This window comes from Oncorhynchus mykiss, chromosome 21 (assembly GCF_013265735.2).
Source record: "Oncorhynchus mykiss isolate Arlee chromosome 21, USDA_OmykA_1.1, whole genome shotgun sequence".
NCBI lineage: Eukaryota > Metazoa > Chordata > Actinopteri > Salmoniformes > Salmonidae > Oncorhynchus > Oncorhynchus mykiss.
The window spans coordinates 64,499,323-64,521,822 of record NC_048585.1 but is presented as its reverse complement, the minus strand read 5'-3'; the positions used below and the strand labels follow the sequence as shown (position 1 = coordinate 64,521,822).

Here is a 22,500-nt window from a genome sequence, read left to right as displayed (position 1 = left end):
TAGTTGTGTAATAGTGTAGTAGTAGTGTAGTAGTAGTGTAGTAGTGTTGATAGTAGTGTAGTTGTAGTGTTGATAGCAGTGTTGATGATAGAGTTGATAGCAGAGTATATAGTAGAGTTGATGATAGTAGTGTAGTAGTGTAGTAGTAGTGGAGTTGTAGTGTTGATAGCAGTGTTGATAGTAGAGTTGAAAGTAGTGTAATAGTATAGTAGTAGTGTAGTAGTAGTGTAGTTGTAGTGTTGATAGCAGAGTATATAGTAGAGTTGATGATAGTAGTGTAGTAGTGTTGATAGTAGTGTTGATGATAGTAGTGTAGTACTGGAGTAGTAGTGGAGTTGTAGTGTTGATAGTAGAGTTGATAGTAGAGTTGAAAGTAGTGTAATAGTATAGTAGTAGTGTAGTAGTAGTTTAGTTGTAGTGTTGATAGCAGGGTTGATAGTAGAGTTGATAGTAGAGTGGATAGTTGTGTAATAGTGTAGTAGTAGTGTAGTAGTAGTGTAGTAGTGTTGATAGTAGTGTAGTTGTAGTGTTGATAGCAGTGTTGATGATAGTAGTGTAGTAGTAGTTTAGTTGTAGTGTTGATAGCAGGGTTGATAGTAGAGTTGATAGTAGAGTGGATAGTTGTGTAATAGTGTAGTAGTAGTGTAGTAGTAGTTTAGTTGTAGTGTTGATAGCAGGGTTGATAGTAGAGTTGATAGTAGAGTGGATAGTTGTGTAATAGTGTAGTAGTAGTGTAGTAGTAGTGTAGTAGTGTTGATAGTAGTGTAGCTGTAGTGTTGATAGCAGTGTTGATTGCAGAATTTATACTAGAGTTGATTATAGTACTGTAGTAGTGTAGTAGTAGTGTAGTTGTAGTGTTGATAGTAGTGTTGATAGTAGAGTTGATAGTAGTGTAATAGTGTAGTAGTAGTGTAGTAGTGTAGCGGTGTAGTAGTAACGTAGTAGTGTGGTAGTGTAGTGGTGTAGTAGTGCAGTACTATTGTAGTAGTAGTGTAGTAGTAGTGTCGTAGTAGTGTAGTGGTGTAGTAGTCGTGTAGTAGTGTAGTAGTGTAGTATTAGTGTTGATAGTAGTGTTGATAGTAGAGTTTATAGTAGTAGTATTAGTGTAGTAGTGTACTAGTAGTGTAGTAGTAGTGTAGTATTAGTGTTGAAAGTAGAGTTGAAAGTGGAGTTGATAGTAGAGTTGATAGTAGTTTAGTAGTAGTAGTGTAGTAGTGGTGATAGTAGTGTAGTAGTAGTATAGTGTAGTAGTAGTGTAGTAGTGTAGTAGTAGTGTAGTAGTGTTGATAGTAGTATAGTAGTAGTGTAGTGTAGTAGTGTAGTAGTGTAGTAGTAGTGTAGTAGTAGTGTAGTAGTAGTGTAGTAGTGTAGTAGTGTAGTGTAGTAGTAGTGTAGTAGTAGTGTAGTAGTGTTGATAGTAGTGTAGTAGTAGTGTACTGTAGTAGTAGTGTGGTAGTGTAGTAGTAGTGTAGTAGAGTAGTGTAGTAGTGCAGTAGTAGTGTTGATAGTAGAGTTGATAGTAGAGTTGATAGTAGAGTTGACAGTGGTAGTATTAGTGTAGTAATAGTGGAGTAGTGCATTAGTAGTGTAGTAGTGTAGTGTATTAGTAGTGTTGATAGTAGAGTTGAAAGTGGAGTTGATAGTAGAGTTGATAGTAGTGTAGTAGTAGTGTAGTAGTGTTGATAGTAGTGTAGTAGTAGTGTAGTGTAGTAGTAGTGTAGTAGTGTAGTAGTAGTGCAGTAGTAGTGTAGTGTAGTAGTAGTGTCGTAGTGTAGTAGTAGTGTAGTAGTGTTAATAGTGGTGTAGTAGTAGTGTAGTAGTATCGTAGTGGCGGAGTATTGTAGTAGTGTAGTAGTGTAGTGTAGTAGTAGTGTAGTAGTGTGGTGGTAGTGTAGTAGTGTAGTTGTAGTGTAATGGTAGTGTAGTAGTGTAGTAGTGTGGTAGTGTAGTGTTAGTAGTACTGCAGTAGTGTAGTAGTACTGTAGTAGTGTAATAGTGTAGTAGTAGTACATCTTCAGAAAACCTTGTTCTGTGCAGTTTTTTAAAGGATCACTGCTAAGGTCTTGATCTGCCCTGGTAGCCTCAGAGCCTGGACAGACTGTCATAAACAACTGGTCTACTAGATATTACCTGAGTTGATAGTTGAGTTGTAGTGTAGTAGTTGATAGTAGTGTAGGAGTAGTGTTGATAGTAGAGTTGATAATAGAGGTGTAGGGTAGTTGTGTAGTGGTAGTGCAGTATTGTAGTAGTAGTGCAGTAGTGTAGTAGTAGTGCAGTAGTGTAGTAGTAGTGCAGTAGTGTAGTAGTAGTGCAGTAGTGTAGTAGTAGTGCAGTAGTGTAGTAGTAGTGCAGTAGTGTAGTAGTAGTAGTGCAGTAGTGTAGTAGTAGTGCAGTAGTGTAGTAGTAGGGCAGTAGTGTAGTAGTAGTGCAGTAGTGTAGTAGTAGTGCAGTAGTGTAGTAGTAGTGCAGTATTGTAGTGGTAGTGCAGTATTGTAGTAGTAGTGCAGTAGTGTAGTAGTAGTGCAGTAGTGTAGTAGTAGTGCAGTAGTGTAGTAGTAGTGTAGTAGTTTTGTGGTAGTGTAGTGGTGTAGTCGTAGTGTAGTAGTGTAGTAGTGTAGTAGTGTAGTAGTAGTGTAGCAGTGTAGTAGTGTAGTAGTGTTGTGGTAGTGTAGTAGTGTAGTAGTGTAGTAGTAGTGTAGTAGTGTAGTAGTAGTGTAGCAGTGTAGTAGTGTAGTGGTGTAGTCGTAGTGTAGTAGTAGTGTAGTAGTAGTGTAGTAGTGTAGTAGTAGTGTAGTAGTGTAGTAGTAGTGTAGTAGTGTTGTGGTAGTGTAGTGGTAGTGTTGTGGTAGTGTAGTAGTAGTTTTAGTTGTGTAGCAGCAGTGTAAAATTGGAGCTGATTGCAGTGTAGAAGTGTGACAGACAGTTGCATAGTCATTCCCCTAGGGGGCGTTATAGGACATGTTATCTACCTTGGTGTTTTCCTCTAGCTCCAGATCTAGGACCCAACTGTGGGACATTCTAACCTGACCCAGGATCAGTGTGTAGGAGGAAACTTCACCCTGCACGGTTCCAACCGTCTCAATTTACCTTTGCATGATCCTTCCTCCTTCTTCGCCACCTCCTTCTCAATCGTATGGGCGGAGAAGCTCCAAGCCCCCTCCCCTCGGATCTTCTTCTCTAATTGGTTTTGAGAAGGAAGCGAGGAGTGAGGATACAAGGAGAGGAATGAGCGAGATGATGAATTGAAATGGAGCCATGAATTGTCTCTAGATCCAGCATACTCAGCTCGATCGCCTCTAATCAGGCACACACACACACACACACACACACACACACACACACACACACACACACACACACACACACACACACACACACACACACACACACACACACACACACATCTCACTGTTCTAAGTCTTTGTAATCCTATTAATTCTACTCTTCTGGTTAAATGCTGCTCCCAGCACACTTCATGAGAAACAGGATCCAGGGTGTGTGTGTGTGTGTGTGTGTATGTGTGTGTGTGTGTGTGTGCGTGTGCGTGTGCAGTGTGCGTGTGTGTGTGTGCGAAGTGTGCAGTGTGCAGTGTGCAGTGTGTGTGTGTGTGTGTGTGTGTGTGTGTGTGTGTGCGAAGTGTGCAGTGTGCAGTGTGCAGTGTGCAGTGTGCAGTGTGTGTGTGTGTGTGTGTGTGTGTGTGTGTGTGTGTGTGTGTGTGTGTGATGGCCACGTTATTATCCATGTTCCTAATCCCCTAAACCCTCCTCAGGGTCAGAGCGTTCCAGTGATCCTCGAGACACACAGAGTTTTACCTGGAATATTTCAAACGCTTCCAATTTGTGGTGTGTGACGCGGGGTCAGGTCCGAGCCAAGGGGTTTCCATGACGATGAGCGAGCACCCTGGTTGGTGGACGGTACCACTGCAGGAGTTCTGTGTGTAGAAAGAGAGGAAGGGCATGTCTTTAGCTAACTAGGGGCAGGAATAACCTAGCAACAGGTGAGTTGCAGAGTGGAGGAGATACTTCAGAAATATCATGCTTCATGTTGTTATGTTGTTGTTGTTGTTGTTGTTTGATACGTATGTGCTCTGGGCCTTGGTCCTTTACCAATGGGCCTTGGTCATTTATCATTGGGCCTTGGTCCTTTACCAATGGGCCTTGGTCATTTATCATTGGGCCTTGGTCCTTTACCAATGGGCCTTGGACATTTATCATTGGGCCTTGGTCATTTAACAATGGGCCTTGGTCATTTATCATTGGGCCTTGGTCCTTTACCAATGGGCCTTGGTCATTTATCATTGGGCCTTGGTCCTTTACCAATGGGCCTTGGTCATTTATCATTGGGCCTTGGTCCTTTACCAATGGGCCTTGGTCATTTATCATTGGGCCTTGGTCATTTAACAATGGGTCTTGGTCATTTATCATTGGGCCTTGGTCATTTAACAATGGGCCTTGGTCATTTATCATTGGGCCTTGGTCATTTAACAATGGGCCTTGGTCATTTATCATTGGGCCTTGGCCATTTAACAATGGGCCTTGGCCATTTAACAATGGGCCTTGGTCATTTAACAATGGGCCTTGGTCATTTAACAATGGGCCTTGGTCATTTAACAATGTGGTTGGATCTTCAGATAACCCCACGCACTCAGTTCCAATTGACCAAAGTGTTTTAATTGACTTGCAGTGACTCATTCCCTTTGGAATCATTTATCTAATCATCCTGATTCGTTAGTTATTAGTTAATTCAATAACTCCTCCTTCAATCTGGTTGGCCATAGCCATTCTTTAGCTCTGATTGGTTTGGAAGACATTGATCAAGATTAATATCTAGTACATTTTCACAAGTTCTCTGAATGAAGTAATATATATGATGATCATATGTATCGTATATAACAGATTTCTATGAATGTTCCTCTTACGTTGATTGGCTTTAGATTGATTATGTTAATTAATAGTGACATACATCAAAGCTCTGTTTCTACCAATCAGATGCCTCCGCAGCTGGGAGGCTGAATTATTCTTGTTCAATAGAGGTTAGGGATGTATCAGATAGCTGAGAGAGAGAGAGAGAGAGAGAGAGAGAGAGAGAGAGAGAGCCGGAGGGAAATAGGAGAGAGAGACAGAGAGACAGAGAGAGAGAGAGAGAGAGAGACAGAGGTTAAGAGGAGAGAGAGACAGACAGACAGAGAGAGAGAGAGAGAGAGAGAGACAGAGAGACAGAGAGAGAGAGAGAGAGGGAGACAGAGAGACAGAGAGAGAGAGAGAGAGAGAGAGAGAGAGAGAGAGAGAGAGAAAGACAGAGAGAGAGAGAGAGAGAGAGAGAGAGAGAGAGAGAGAGAGACAGACAGACAGACAGACAGACAGAGACAGAGAGGGAGAGGGAGAGGGCGAGGGCGAGATGACCGAGGACTGCACTGTCATGTCTTTGTAAGCCTGTTGCCTAGCAGAAAACGTTTCATCAAAGTCTCTAGCGGCTCACCCTTCATCGAAGTCCTCCCCTGTACATCATGAGTCTTTAGAACAGAGTTTACAGCCTCAAAACATTCTGTTCTAGGTTCGATAACATGGCTGCCATTGAGTTATGTGGTTCTGACAGGTTGTAATCATGGAGGAATCTGACCAGCTAGCTGTAGTATCAACTAGTTTCAGTCCCACTGCTCGATCTGAGTATAAACTAGTCGCACTACTCTATCTGAGTATCAACTAGTCCCACTACTCTATCTGATATCAACTAGTCCCACTACTCTATCTGATATCAACTAGTCCCACTACTCTATCTGAGTATCAACTAGTCCCAGTCCCACTACTCTATCTGATATCAACTAGTCCCACTACTCTATCTGAGTATCAACTAGTCCCATTACTCTATCTGAGTATCAACTAGTCCCACTATTCTATCTGAGTATCAACTAGTCCCACTACTCTATCTGATATCAACTAGTCCCAGTCCCATTACTCTATCTGAGTATCAACTAGTCCCACTATTCTATCTGAGTATCAACTAGTCCCACTACTCTATCTGAGTGTCAACTAGTCCCACTACTCTATCTGAGTATCAACTAGTCCCAGTCCCACTACTCTATCTGAGTATCAACTAGTCCCAGTCCCACTATTCTATCTGAGTATCAACTAGTCCCACTACTCTATCTGAGTATCAACTAGTCCCACTACTCTATCTGAGTATCAACTAGTCCCACTACTCTATCTGAGTATCAACTAGTCCCACTACTCTTATCTGAGTATCAACTAGTCCCAGTCCCACTACTCTATCTGAGTATCAACTAGTCCCACTACTCTATCTGAGTATCAACTAGTCCTAGTCCCACTACTCTATCTGAGTATCAACTAGTACCAGTCCCACTATTATACCTGAGTATCAACTAGTCCCACTATTATACCTGAGTATCAACTAGTCCCACGATTCTATCTGAGTATCAACTAGTCCCACTATTCTATCTGAGTATCAACTAGTACTAGTCCCACTATTCTATCTGAGTATCAACTAGTACTAGTCCCACTACTCAATCTGAGCATCAACTAGTCCCAGTCCCACTACTCTATTTCAGTATCAACTAGTCCCACTACTCTATCTGAGTATCAACTAGTCCCACTATTCTATCTGAGTATCAACTAGTCCTAGTCCCACTACTCTATCTGAGTATCAACTAGTCCCAGTTCCACTACTCTATCTGAGTATCAACTAGTCCCAGTCCCACTATTCTATCTGAGTATCAACTAGTCCTAGTCCCACTACTATATCTGAATATCAGCTAGTCCCAGTCCCATTACTCTATCTGAGTTTCAACTAGTCCCAGTCCCATTACTCTATCTGAGGATCAACTAGTCCCACTACTCTATCTGAGGATCAACTGGTCCCAGTCCCACTACTCTATCTGAGTATCAACTAGTCCCAGTCCCACTACTCTAAGTATCAACTAGTCCCACTACTCTATCTGAGTATCAACTAGTCCCACTACTCTATCTGAGTATCAACTAGTCCCACTACTCTATCTGAGTATCAACTAGTCCCAGTCCCACTACTCTATCTGAGTATCAACTAGTCCCACTACTCTATCTGAGTATCAACTAGTCCCACTACTCTATCTGAGTATCAACTAGTCCCAGTCCCACTACTCTATCTGAGTATCAACTAGTCCCACTACTCTATCTGAGTATCAACTAGTCCCTGTCCCACTACTCTATCTGAGTATCAAATAGTCAAACTATTCTATCTGAGTATCATCTAGTCCCAGTCCCACTACTCTATCTGAGTATCAACTAGTCCCAGTCCCACTACTCTATCTGAGTATCAACTAGTCCCACTACTCTTATCTGAGTATCAACTAGTCCCAGTCCAACTACTCTATCTGAGTATCAACTAGTCCCAGTCCCACTACTCTATCTGAGTATCAACCATTCCCAGTCCCATAATTCTATCTGAGTAACTAGTCCCAGTCCCACTACTCTATCTGAGTATCAACCATTCCCAGTCCCATAATTCTATCTGAGTAACTAGTCCCAGTCCCACTACTCTATCTGAGTATCAACTAGTCCCAGTCCCACTACTCTATCTGAGTATCAACTAGTCCCACTACTCTTATCTGAGTATCAACTAGTCCCAGTCCAACTACTCTATCTGAGTATCAACTAGTCCCAGTCCCACTACTCTATCTGAGTATCAACCATTCCCAGTCCCATAATTCTATCTGAGTAACTAGTCCCAGTCCCACTACTCTATCTGAGTATCAACCATTCCCAGTCCCATAATTCTATCTGAGTAACTAGTCCCAGTCCCACTACTCTATCTGCGTATCAACTAGTCCCAGTCCCACTACTCTATCTGAGTATCAACTAGTCCCACTACTCTATCTGAGTATCAACTAGTCCCTCTACTCTATCTGAGTATCAACTAGTCCCACTACTCTATCTGAGTATCAACTAGTCCCACTATTCTATCTGAGTATCAACTAGTCCCAGTCCCACTACTCTATCTGAGTATCAACTAGTCCCACTATTATACCTGAGTATCAACTAGTCCCACTATTATACCTGAGTATCAACTAGTCCCACTATTCAATCTGAGTATCAACTAGTCCCTCTACTCTATCTGAGTATCAACTAGTCCCACTACTCTATCTGAGTATCAACTAGTCCTAGTCCCACTACTCTATCTGAGTATCAACTAGTCCCAGTCCCACTACTCTATCTCAGTATCAACTAGTCCCACTACTCTATCTGAGTATCAACTAGTCCCAGTCCCACTGCTCTATCTGAGTATCAACTAGTCCCACTACTCTATCTGAGTATCAACTAGTCCCACTACTCTATCTGAGTATCAACTAGTCCCACTATTCTATCTGAGTATCACCTAGTCCTAGTCCCACTACTCTATCTGAGTATCAACTAGTCCCAGTCCCACTATTCTATCTGAGTAGCAACTAGTCCTAGTCCCACTACTATATCTGAATATCAGCTAGTCCCAGTCCCACTACTCTATCTGAGTATCAACTAGTCCCACTACTCTATCTGATATCAACTAGTCCCAGTCCCACTACTCTATCTGATATCAACTAGTCCCAGTCCCACTACTCTATCTGAGTATCAACTAGTCCCACTACTCTATCTGAGTATCAACTAGTCCCAGTCCCACTGCTCTATCTGAGTATCAGCTAGTCCCAATACTCTATCTGAGTATCAACTAGTCCAACTACTCTATCTGAGTATCAACTAGTCACAATACGCTATCTGAGTATCAACTAGTCCCAGTCCCACTACTCTATCTGAGTATCAACCATTCCCAGTCCCATAATTCTATCTGAGTAACTAGTCCCAGTCCCACTACTCTATCTGCGTATCAACTAGTCCCAGTCCCACTACTCTATCTGAGTATCAACTAGTCCCACTACTCTATCTGAGTATCAACTAGTCCCTCTACTCTATCTGAGTATCAACTAGTCCCACTACTCTATCTGAGTATCAACTAGTACCAATCCCACTATTATACCTGAGTATCAACTAGTCCCACTATTATACCTGAGTATCAACTAGTCCCACTATTCTACCTGAGTATCAACTAGTCCCTCTACTCTATCTGAGTATCAACTAGTCCCACTACTCTATCTGAGTATCAACTAGTCCTAGTCCCACTACTCTATCTGAGTATCAACTAGTCCCACTACTCTATCTCAGTATCAACTAGTCCCACTACTCTATCTGAGTATCAACTAGTCCCAGTCCCACTGCTCTATCTGAGTATCAACTAGTCCCACTACTCTATCTGAGTATCAACTAGTCCCACTACTCTATCTGAGTATCAACTAGTCCCACTATTCTATCTGAGTATCACCTAGTCCTAGTCCCACTACTCTATCTGAGTATCAACTAGTCCCAGTCCCACTATTCTATCTGAGTAGCAACTAGTCCTAGTCCCACTACTATATCTGAATATCAGCTAGTCCCAGTCCCACCACTCTATCTTAGTATCAACTAGTCCCACTACTCTATCTGATATCAACTAGTCCCAGTCCCACTACTCTATCTGATATCAACTAGTCCCAGTCCCACTACTCTATCTGAGTATCAACTAGTCCCACTACTCTATCTGAGTATCAACTAGTCCCAGTCCCACTGCTCTATCTGAGTATCAGCTAGTCCCAATACTCTATCTGAGTATCAACTAGTCCAACTACTCTATCTGAGTATCAACTAGTCACAATACGCTATCTGAGTATCAACTAGTCCCAGTCCCACTACTCTATCTGAGTATCAACTAGTCCCAGTCCCACTACACTAACTGAGTATCAACTAGTCCCACTACTCTATCTGAGTATCAACTAGTCCCATTACTCTATCTGAGTATCAACTAGTCCCACTACTCTATCTGAGTATCAACTAGTCCCACTACTCTATCTTAGTATCAACTAGTCCCAGTCCCACTACTCTATCTGAGTATCAACTAGTCCCACTACTCTATCTGAGTATCAACTAGTCCAACTACTCTATCTGAGTATCAACTAGTCCCACTACTCTATCTTAGTATCAACTAGTCCCAGTCCCACTACTCTATCTGAGTATCAACTAGTCCCACTACTCTATCTGAGTATCAACTAGTCCCACTACTCTATCTGAGTATCAACTAGTCCCAGTCCCACTGCTCTATCTGAGTATCAACTAGTCCCACTACTCTATCTGAGTATCAACTAATCCCAGTCCCACTACTCTATCTGATATCAACTAGTCCCTGTCCCACTACTCTATCTGAGTATCAACTAGTCCCACTATTCTATCTTTGTTTTAACTACTCCCAGTCCCACTACTCTATCTGAGTATCAACTAGTCCCACTACTCTATCTGAGTATCAACTAGTCCCACTACTCTATCTGAGTATCAACTAGTCCCACTACTCTATCTGAGTATCAACTAGTCCCTGTCCCACTACTCTATCTGAGTATCAAATAGTCAAACTATTCTATCTGAGTATCAACTAGTCCCAGTCCCACTACTCTATCTGAGTATCAACTAGTCACACTACTCTATCTGAGTATCAACTAGTCCCAGTCCCACTACTCTATCTGAGTATCAACTAGTCCCACTACTCTTATCTGAGTATCAACTAGTCCCAGTCCCACTACTCTATCTGAGTATCAACTAGTCCCAGTCCCACTATTCTATCTGAGTATCAACTAGTCCCACTATTCTATCTGAGTATCAACTAGTCCCAGTCCCACTACTCTATCTGAGTATCAACCATTCCCAGTCCCATAATTCTATCTGAGTAACTAGTCCCAGTCCCACTACTCTATCTGCGTATCAACTAGTCCCAGTCCCACTACTCTATCTGAGTATCAACTAGTCCCACTACTCTATCTGAGTATCAACTAGTCCCTCTACTCTATCTGAGTATCAACTAGTCCCACTACTCTATCTGAGTATCAACTAGTACCAATCCCACTATTATACCTGAGTATCAACTAGTCCCTCTACTCTATCTGAGTATCAACTAGTCCCACTACTCTATCTGAGTATCAACTAGTCCAAGTCCCACTACTCTATCTGAGTATCAACTAGTCCCAGTCCCACTACTCTATCTCAGTATCAACTAGTCCCACTACTCTATCTGAGTATCAACTAGTCCCAGTCCCACTGCTCTATCTGAGTATCAACTAGTCCCACTACTCTATCTGAGTATCAACTAGTCCCACTACTCTATCTGAGTATCAACTAGTCCCACTATTATATCTGAGTATCACCTAGTCCTAGTCCCACTACTCTATCTGAGTATCAACTAGTCCCAGTCCCACTACTCTATCTGAGTATCAACTAGTCCCAGTCCCACTATTCTATCTGAGTAGCAACTAGTCCTAGTCCCACTACTATATCTGAATATCAGCTAGTCCCAGTCCCACTACTCTATCTGAGTATCAACTAGTCCCACTACTCTATCTGATATCAACTAGTCCCAGTCCCACTACTCTATCTGATATCAACTAGTCCCAGTCCCACTACTCTATCTGAGTATCAACTAGTCCCACTACTCTATCTGAGTATCAACTAGTCCCAGTCCCACTGCTCTATCTGAGTATCAGCTAGTCCCAATACTCTATCTGAGTATCAACTAGTCCAACTACTCTATCTGAGTATCAACTAGTCACAATACGCTATCTGAGTATCAACTAGTCCCAGTCCCACTACTCTATCTGAGTATCAACTAGTCCCAGTCCCACTACACTAACTGAGTATCAACTAGTCCCACTACTCTATCTGAGTATCAACTAGTCCCATTACTCTATCTGAGTATCAACTAGTCCCACTACTCTATCTGAGTATCAACTAGTCCCACTACTCTATCTTAGTATCAACTAGTCCCAGTCCCACTACTCTATCTGAGTATCAACTAGTCCCACTACTCTATCTGAGTATCAACTAGTCCAACTACTCTATCTGAGTATCAACTAGTCCCACTACTCTATCTTAGTATCAACTAGTCCCAGTCCCACTACTCTATCTGAGTATCAACTAGTCCCACTACTCTATCTGAGTATCAACTAGTCCCACTACTCTATCTGAGTATCAACTAGTCCCAGTCCCACTGCTCTATCTGAGTATCAACTAGTCCCACTACTCTATCTGAGTATCAACTAATCCCAGTCCCACTACTCTATCTGAGTATCAACTAGTCCCTGTCCCACTACTCTATCTGAGTATCAACTAGTCCCACTATTCTATCTTTGTTTTAACTAGTCCCAGTCCCACTACTCTATCTGAGTATCAACTAGTCCCACTACTCTATCTGAGTATCAACTAGTCCCACTACTCTATCTGAGTATCAACTAGTCCTAGTCCCACTACTCTATCTGAGTATCAACTAGTCCCAGTCCCACTACTCCATCTCAGTATCAACTAGTCCCACTACTCTATCTGAGTATCAACTAGTCCCAGTCCCACTGCTCTATCTGAGTATCAACTAGTCCCACTACTCTATCTGAGTATCAACTAGTCCCACTACTCTATCTGAGTATCAACTAGTCCCACTATTCTATCTGAGTATCACCTAGTCCTAGTCCCACTACTCTATCTGAGTATCAACTAGTCCCAGTCCCACTACTCTATCTGAGTATCAACTAGTCCCAGTCCCACTATTCTATCTGAGTAGCAACTAGTCCTAGTCCCACTACTATATCTGAATATCAGCTAGTCCCAGTCCCACTACTCTATCTGAGTATCAACTAGTCCCACTACTCTATCTGATATCAACTAGTCCCAGTCCCACTACTCTATCTGATATCAACTAGTCCCAGTCCCACTACTCTATCTGAGTATCAACTAGTCCCACTACTCTATCTGAGTATCAACTAGTCCCAGTCCCACTGCTCTATCTGAGTATCAGCTAGTCCCAATACTCTATCTGAGTATCAACTAGTCCAACTACTCTATCTGAGTATCAACTAGTCACAATACGCTATCTGAGTATCAACTAGTCCCAGTCCCACTACTCTATCTGAGTATCAACTAGTCCCAGTCCCACTACACTAACTGAGTATCAACTAGTCCCACTACTCTATCTGAGTATCAACTAGTCCCATTACTCTATCTGAGTATCAACTAGTCCCACTACTCTATCTGAGTATCAACTAGTCCCACTACTCTATCTTAGTATCAACTAGTCCCAGTCCCACTACTCTATCTGAGTATCAACTAGTCCCACTACTCTATCTGAGTATCAACTAGTCCAACTACTCTATCTGAGTATCAACTAGTCCCACTACTCTATCTTAGTATCAACTAGTCCCAGTCCCACTACTCTATCTGAGTATCAACTAGTCCCACTACTCTATCTGAGTATCAACTAGTCCCACTACTCTATCTGAGTATCAACTAGTCCCAGTCCCACTGCTCTATCTGAGTATCAACTAGTCCCACTACTCTATCTGAGTATCAACTAATCCCAGTCCCACTACTCTATCTGAGTATCAAATAGTCCCTGTCCCACTACTCTATCTGAGTATCAACTAGTCCCACTATTCTATCTTTGTTTTAACTAGTCCCAGTCCCACTACTCTATCTGAGTATCAACTAGTCCCACTACTCTATCTGAGTATCAACTAGTCCCACTACTCTATCTGAGTATCAACCAGTCCCACTACCCTATCTGAGTATCAACTAGTCCCACTACTCTTTCTGAGTATCACCTAGTCCCAGTCCCACTACTCTATCTGATTATCAACTAGTCCCACTACTCTATCTGAGTATCAACTAGTCCCAGTCCCACTACTCTATCTGAGTATCAACTAGTCCCACTATTCTATCTGAGTATCAACTAGTCCCAGTCCCACTACTCCGTCTGAGTATCAACTAGTCACACTACTCTATCTGAGTATCAACTAGTCCCAGTCCCACTACCCTATCTGAGTATCAACTAGTCCCTCTACTCTATCTGAGTATCAACTAGTCCCAGTCCAACTACTCTATCTGAGTATCAACTAGTCCCAGTCCCACTATTCTATCTGAGTATCAACTAGTCCCAGTCCCACTATTCTATCTGAGTATCAACTAGTCCCACTACTCTATCTGAGTATCAACTAGTCCCAGTCCCACTACTCTATCTGAGTATCAACTAGTCCAACTACTCTATCTGAGTATCAACTAGTCCCACTACTCTATCTGAGTATCAACTAGTCCTTGTCCCACTACTCTATCTGAGTATCAACTAGTCCCTCTACTCTATCTGAGTATCAACTAGTCCCAGTCCAACTACTCTATCTGAGTATCAACTAGTCCCAGTCCCACTATTCTATCTGAGTATCAACTAGTCCCACTATTCTATCTGAGTATCAACTAGTCCCACTATTCTATCTGAGTATCAACTAGTCCCACTACTCAATCTGAGTATCAACTAGTCCCAGTCCCACTACTCTATCTCAGTATCAACTAGTCCCACTTCTCTATCTGAGTATCAACTAGTCCTAGTCCCACTGCTCTATCTGAGTATCAACTAGTCCCACTACTCTATCTGAGTATCAACTAGTCCCACCACTCTATCTGAGTATCAACTAGTCCCACTATTCTATCTGAGTATCAACTAGTCCTAGTCTCACTACTCTATCTGAGTATCAACTAGTCCCAGTCCCACTACTCTATCTGAGTATCAACTAGTCCCAGTCCCACTATTCTATCTGAGTAGCAACTAGTCCTAGTCCCACTACTCTATCTGAGTTTCAACTAGTTCCTGTCCCACTACTCTATCTGAGTATCAACTAGTCCCACTACTCTATCTGAGTATCAACTAGTCCCAGTCCCACTACTCTATCTGAGTATCAACTAGTCCCACTACTCTATCTGAGTATCAACTAGTCCCAGTCCCACTACCCTATCTGAGTATCAACTAGTCCCACTACTCTATCTGAGTATCAACTAGTCCCAGTCCCACTACCCTATCTGAGTATCAACTAGTCCCACTACTCTATCTGAGTATCAACTAGTCCAACTACTCTATCTGAGTATCAACTAGTCCCACTACTCTATCTTAGTATCAACTAGTCCCAGTCCCACTACTCTATCTGAGTATCAACTAGTCCCACTACTCTATCTGAGTATCAACTAGTCCCACTACTCTATCTGAGTATCAACTAGTCCCAGTCCCACTGCTCTATCTGAGTATCAACTAGTCCCACTACTCTATCTGAGTATCAACTAATCCCAGTCCCACTACTCTATCTGAGTATCAACTAGTCCCTGTCCCACTACTCTATCTGAGTATCAACTAGTCCCACTATTCTATCTTTGTTTTAACTACTCCCAGTCCCACTACTCTATCTGAGTATCAACTAGTCCCACTACTCTATCTGAGTATCAACTAGTCCCACTACTCTATCTGAGTATCAACTAGTCCCACTACTCTATCTGAGTATCAACTAGTCCCTGTCCCACTACTCTATCTGAGTATCAAATAGTCAAACTATTCTATCTGAGTATCAACTAGTCCCAGTCCCACTACTCTATCTGAGTATCAAGTAGTCACACTACTCTATCTGAGTATCAACTAGTCCCAGTCCCACTACTCTATCTGAGTATCAACTAGTCCCACTACTCTTATCTGAGTATCAACTAGTCCCAGTCCCACTACTCTATCTGAGTATCAACTAGTCCCAGTCCCACTATTCTATCTGAGTATCAACTAGTCCCACTATTCTATCTGAGTATCAACTAGTCCCAGTCCCACTACTCTATCTGAGTATCAACCATTCCCAGTCCCATAATTCTATCTGAGTAACTAGTCCCAGTCCCACTACTCTATCTGCGTATCAACTAGTCCCAGTCCCACTACTCTATCTGAGTATCAACTAGTCCCACTACTCTATCTGAGTATCAACTAGTCCCTCTACTCTATCTGAGTATCAACTAGTCCCACTACTCTATCTGAGTATCAACTAGTACCAATCCCACTATTATACCTGAGTATCAACTAGTCCCTCTACTCTATCTGAGTATCAACTAGTCCCACTACTCTATCTGAGTATCAACTAGTCCTAGTCCCACTACTCTATCTGAGTATCAACTAGTCCCAGTCCCACTACTCTATCTCAGTATCAACTAGTCCCACTACTCTATCTGAGTATCAACTAGTCCCAGTCCCACTGCTCTATCTGAGTATCAACTAGTCCCACTACTCTATCTGAGTATCAACTAGTCCCACTACTCTATCTGAGTATCAACTAGTCCCACTATTCTATCTGAGTATCACCTAGTCCTAGTCCCACTACTCTATCTGAGTATCAACTAGTCCCAGTCCCACTACTCTATCTGAGTATCAACTAGTCCCAGTCCCACTATTCTATCTGAGTAGCAACTAGTCCTAGTCCCACTACTATATCTGAATATCAGCTAGTCCCAGTCCCACTACTCTATCTGAGTATCAACTAGTCCCACTACTCTATCTGATATCAACTAGTCCCAGTCCCACTACTCTATCTGAGTATCAACTAGTCCCAGTCCCACTACTCTATCTGAGTATCAACTAGTCCCTCTACTCTATCTGAGTATCAACTAGTCCCACTACTCTATCTGATATCAACTAGTCCCAGTCCCACTACTCTATCTGATATCAACTAGGCCCAGTCCCACTACTCTATCTGAGTATCAACTAGTCCCACTACTCTATCTGAGTATCAACTAGTCCCAGTCCCACTGCTCTATCTGAGTATCAGCTAGTCCCAATACTCTATCTGAGTATCAACTAGTCCAACTACTCTATCTGAGTATCAACTAGTCACAATACGCTATCTGAGTATCAACTAGTCCCAGTCCCACTACTCTATCTGAGTATCAACTAGTCCCAGTCCCACTACACTAACTGAGTATCAACTAGTCCCACTACTCTATCTGAGTATCAACTAGTCCCATTACTCTATCTGAGTATCAACTAGTCCCACTACTCTATCTGAGTATCAACTAGTCCCACTACTCTATCTTAGTATCAACTAGTCCCAGTCCCACTACTCTATCTGAGTATCAACTAGTCCCACTACTCTATCTGAGTATCAACTAGTCCAACTACTCTATCTGAGTATCAACTAGTCCCACTACTCTATCTTAGTATCAACTAGTCCCAGTCCCACTACTCTATCTGAGTATCAACTAGTCCCACTACTCTATCTGAGTATCAACTAGTCCCACTACTCTATCTGAGTATCAACTAGTCCCACTACTCTATCTGAGTATCAACTAGTCCCAGTCCCACTGCTCTATCTGAGTATCAACTAGTCCCACTACTCTATCTGAGTATCAACTAATCCCAGTCCCACTACTCTATCTGAGTATCAACTAGTCCCTGTCCCACTACTCTATCTGAGTATCAACTAGTCCCACTATTCTATCTTTGTTTTAACTAGTCCCAGTCCCACTACTCTATCTGACTATCAACTAGTCCCACTACTCTATCTGAGTATCAACTAGTCCCACTACTCTATCTGAGTATCAACTAGTCCTAGTCCCACTACTCTATCTGAGTATCAACTAGTCCCAGTCCCACTACTCCATCTCAGTATCAACTAGTCCCACTACTCTATCTGAGTATCAACTAGTCCCAGTCCCACTACTCTATCTGAGTATCAACTAGTCCCACTACTCTATCTGAGTATCAACTAATCCCAGTCCCACTACTCTATCTGAGTATCAAATAGTCCCTGTCCCACTACTCTATCTGAGTATCAACTAGTCCCACTATTCTATCTTTGTTTTAACTAGTCCCAGTCCCACTACTCTATCTGAGTATCAACTAGTCCCAGTCCCACTACTCTATCTGAGTATCAACTAGTCCCAGTCCCACTATTCTATCTGAGTAGCAACTAGTCCTACTCCCACTACTATATCTGAATATCAGCTAGTCCCAGTCCCACTACTCTATCTGAGTATCAACTAGTCCCACTACTCTATCTGATATCAACTAGTCCCAGTCCCACTACTCTATCTGATATCAACTAGTCCCAGTCCCACTACTCTATCTGAGTATCAACTAGTCCCACTACTCTATCTGAGTATCAACTAGTCCCAGTCCCACTGCTCTATCTGAGTATCAGCTCGTCCCAATACTCTATCTGAGTATCAACTAGTCCAACTACTCTATCTGAGTATCAACTAGTCACAATACGCTATCTGAGTATCAACTAGTCCCAGTCCCACTACTCTATCTGAGTATCAACTAGTCCCAGTCCCACTACACTAACTGAGTATCAACTAGTCCCACTACTCTATCTGAGTATCAACTAGTCCCACTACTCTATCTGAGTATCAACTAGTCCCACTACTCTATCTGAGTATCAACTAGTCCCAGTCCCACTGCTCTATCTGAGTATCAACTAGTCCCACTACTCTATCTGAGTATCAACTAATCCCAGTCCCACTACTCTATCTGAGTATCAAATAGTCCCTGTCCCACTACTCTATCTGAGTATCAACTAATCCCAGTCCCACTATTCTATCTTTGTTTTAACTAGTCCCAGTCCCACTACTCTATCTGAGTATCAACTAGTCCCACTACTCTATCTGAGTATCAACTAGTCCCACTACTCTATCTGAGTGTCAACCAGTCCCACTACCCTATCTGAGTATCAACTAGTCCCACTACTCTTTCTGAGTATCACCTTGTCCCAGTCCCACTACTCTATCTGAGTATCAACTAGTCCCACTATTCTATCTGAGTATCAACTAGTCCCAGTCCCACTACTCCGTCTGAGTATCAACTAGTCACACTACTCTATCTGAGTATCAACTAGTCCCAGTCCCACTACCCTATCTGAGTATCAACTAGTCCCTCTACTCTATCTGAGTATCAACTAGTCCCAGTCCAACTACTCTATCTGAGTATCAACTAGTCCCAGTCCCACTACTCTATCTGAGTATCAACTAGTCCCAGTCCCACTATTCTATCTGAGTATCAACTAGTCCCACTACTCTATCTGAGTATCAACTAGTCCCTCTACTCTATCTGAGTATCAACTAGTCCCAGTCCCACTACTCTATCTGAGTATCAACTAGTCCCACTACTCTATCTGAGTATCAACTAGTCCCACTACTCTATCTGAGTATCAACTAGTCCTTGTCCCACTACTCTATCTGAGTATCAACTAGTCCCTCTACTCTATCTGAGTATCAACTAGTCCCAGTCCAACTACTCTATCTGAGTATCAACTAGTCCCAGTCCCACTATTCTATCTGAGTATCAACTAGTCCCACTATTCTATCTGAGTATCAACTAGTCCCACTACTCAATCTGAGTATCAACTAGTCCCAGTCCCACTACTCTATCTCAGTATCAACTAGTCCCACTTCTCTATCTGAGTATCAACTAGTCCTAGTCCCACTGCTCTATCTGAGTATCAACTAGTCCCACTACTCTATCTGAGTATCAACTAGTCCCACCACTCTATCTGAGTATCAACTAGTCCCACTATTCTATCTGAGTATCAACTAGTCCCACTATTCTATCTGAGTATCAACTAGTCCTAGTCTCACTACTCTATCTGAGTATCAACTAGTCCCAGTCCCACTACTCTATCTGAGTATCAACTAGTCCCAGTCCCACTATTCTATCTGAGTAGCAACTAGTCCTAGTCCCACTACTCTATCTGAGTATCAACTAGTCCCACTACTCTATCTGAGTATCAACTAGTCCCAGTCCCACTACTCTATCTGAGTATCAACTAGTCCCACTACTCTATCTGAGTATCAACTAGTCCCAGTCCCACTACCCTATCTGAGTATCAACTAGTCCCACTACTCTATCTGAGTATCAACTAGTCCTAGTCCATCTACTCTATCTGAGATAGGGCTGTTACTTCTGACCTCACAGGAAACCAAGAGGAAGAACTTCCTGCGATGTCAGTGAAGGTGACCCCTGTGACCCCTGCTGGCCCCGCCCACCCCCAGCCCTGCTCTCCGCCACTCATCGTTCTGCAGGATATGGAGGGGGAGACAGAGGAGAGGGGCGAGGTACACAGGTAAGGACCCATAGACCATATAACCTTGAACTTTAGAACCTAGGACCTAGAACTTTAGAACATTGAACATAGAACCTAGAACTGACTTCTGATATTATGATCTCTCATCCAGGTGTTTAAGGAGCTCCGTTGTGCAGGTTCCGTTCAACATGAACAACAGCAACAGCAACGAGGAAGAGTAAGAACACACACAGACCCAAATATGGACGATAACGTACTTTGCGACCCTAGTCCTGAAGTCTACAAAAGGGATACTGCTTCTTGTTCTAATTTACTCAGAGTCAGATGAACTCATGGGTAATGTTTGTATATAGATATAAATGCAGTATGAGGGAAGTTAGCGGTTGTTTTGCTAAGCCAATGCTAACTAGTGTTAGAGCAATGACTGTAAGTCTACTGGTAGGGTAACATAACAGTATGACAGCAACAGTAATCGTGCCTCTGATCTTTCCTAGGGAACAGAAGAAGAAGACAAGTAAAAAGGAGAGGAAAGAGAAAAAGGAGAGGAAAGAGAAAAAGGAGTAAGGACCAGACAGATCTCATGACAGAACAATCTCACCTCTAGTTTCCAGACTGATCTCATGACAGAACAATCTCACCTCTAGTTTCCAGACTGATCTCATGACAGAACAATCTCACCTCTAGTTTCCAGAACAATCTCACCTGTAGTTTCCAGACAGATCTCATGACAGAACAATCTCACCTCAAGTTTCCAGAACAATCTCACCTGTAGTTTCCAGAAAGATCTCATGACAGAACAATCTCACCTCTAGTTTCCAGAACAATCTCACCTCTAGTTTCCAGAACAATCTCACCTGTAGTTTCCAGAACAATCTCACCTGTAGTTTCCAGACTGATCTCATGACAGAACAATCTCACCTCTAGTTTCCAGAACAATCTCACCTGTAGTTTCCAGAACAATCTCACCTGTAGTTTCCAGACTGATCTCATGACAGAACAATCTCACCTGTAGTTTCCAGAACAATCTCACCTGTAGTTTCCAGACTGATCTCATGACAGAACAATCTCACCTGTAGTTTCCAGAACAATCTCACCTGTAGTTTCCAGACTGATCTCATGACAGAACAATCTCACCTCTAGTTTCCAGACTGATCTCATAACAGAACATCTAGTTTCCAGACTGATCTCATAACAGAACATCTAGTTTCCAGACTGATCTCATAACAGAACATCTAGTTTCCAGACTGACCTCATTACAGAACCTCTAGTTTCCAGACAGATCTCATGACAGAACCTTTAGTTTCCAGACAGATCTCATGACAGAACCTCTAGTTTCCAGAACAATCTCACCTGTAGTTTCCAGAACAATCTCACCTGTAGTTTCCAGACTGATCTCATGACAGGACCTCTAGTTTCCAGACAGATCTCATGACAGAACCTCTAGTTTCCAGAACAATCTCACCTGTAGTTTCCAGAACAATCTCACCTGTAGTTTCCAGACTGATCTCATGACAGGACCTCTAGTTTCCAGACAGATCTCATGACAGAACCTCTAGTTTCCAGAACAATCTCACCTGTAGTTTCCAGAACAATCTCACCTCTAGTTTCCAGACTGATCTCATAACAGAACATCTAGTTTCCAGACTGATCTCATAACAGAACCTCTAGTTTCCAGACTGATCTCATTACAGAACCTCTAGTTTCCAGACTGATCTCATAACAGAACCTCTAGTTTCCAGACAGATCTCATGACAGAACCTTTAGTTTCCAGACAGATCTCATGACAGAACCTCTAGTTTCCAGACAGATCTCATGACAGAACCTCTAGTTTCCAGACAGATCTCATGACAGAACCTCTAGTTTCCAGACAGATCTCATGACAGAACCTCTAGTTTCCCAAATGGCATGCTACTCCCTTTATAGTGCACTATAAAGGGGTCTATAGGGGTAGTGCACTACTTTAGACTAGTTTCCAGAACAATCTCACTTCGAGTTTCCAGAACAATCTCACCTCTAGTTTCCAGACTGATCTCATTACAGAACCTCTAGTTCCAGACTGATCTCATTACAGAACCTCTAGTTTCCAGACTGATCTCATAACAGGACCTCTAGTTTCCAGACTGATCTCATAACAGAACCTCTAGTTTCCAGACTGATCTCATTACAGAACCTCTAGTTTCCAGACTGATCTCATAACAGGACCTCTAGTTTCCAGACTGATCTCATAACATAACCTCTAGTTTCCAGACTGATCTCATTACAGAACCTCTAGTTTCCAGACTGATCTCATAACAGAACATCTAGTTTCCAGACTGATCTCATAACAGGACCTCTAGTTTCCAGACAGATTTCATTACAGAACCTCTAGTTTCCAGACTGATCTCATAACAGGACCTCTAGTTTCCAGACTGATCTCATAACAGAACATCTAGTTTCCAGACTGATCTCATTACAGAACCTCTAGTTTCCAGACTGATCTCATAACAGAACCTCTGGTTTCCAGACTGATCTCATAACAGAACCTCTAGTTTCCAGACTGATCTCAT

At 42.4% G+C, this 22,500-nt stretch overlaps 1 protein-coding gene across 1 annotated transcript in view; it reads left to right on the top strand.

Moving 5' to 3' along the window:
* The first annotated feature begins 3,784 nt into the window (after positions 1-3,784).
* cnga1b (cyclic nucleotide gated channel subunit alpha 1b) overlaps positions 3,785-22,500 on the top strand; it is a 34,517-nt gene continuing 15,801 nt past the window's right edge. Inside the window, exons 1-4 of the mRNA XM_036958428.1 lie at positions 3,785-3,997; positions 19,846-19,993; positions 20,106-20,171; positions 20,449-20,514. Coding sequence (XP_036814323.1) covers positions 19,872-19,993; positions 20,106-20,171; positions 20,449-20,514 — 254 coding nt within the window. The 5' untranslated portion in view covers positions 3,785-3,997; positions 19,846-19,871. The remainder of the gene's footprint in view (positions 3,998-19,845; positions 19,994-20,105; positions 20,172-20,448; positions 20,515-22,500) is intronic.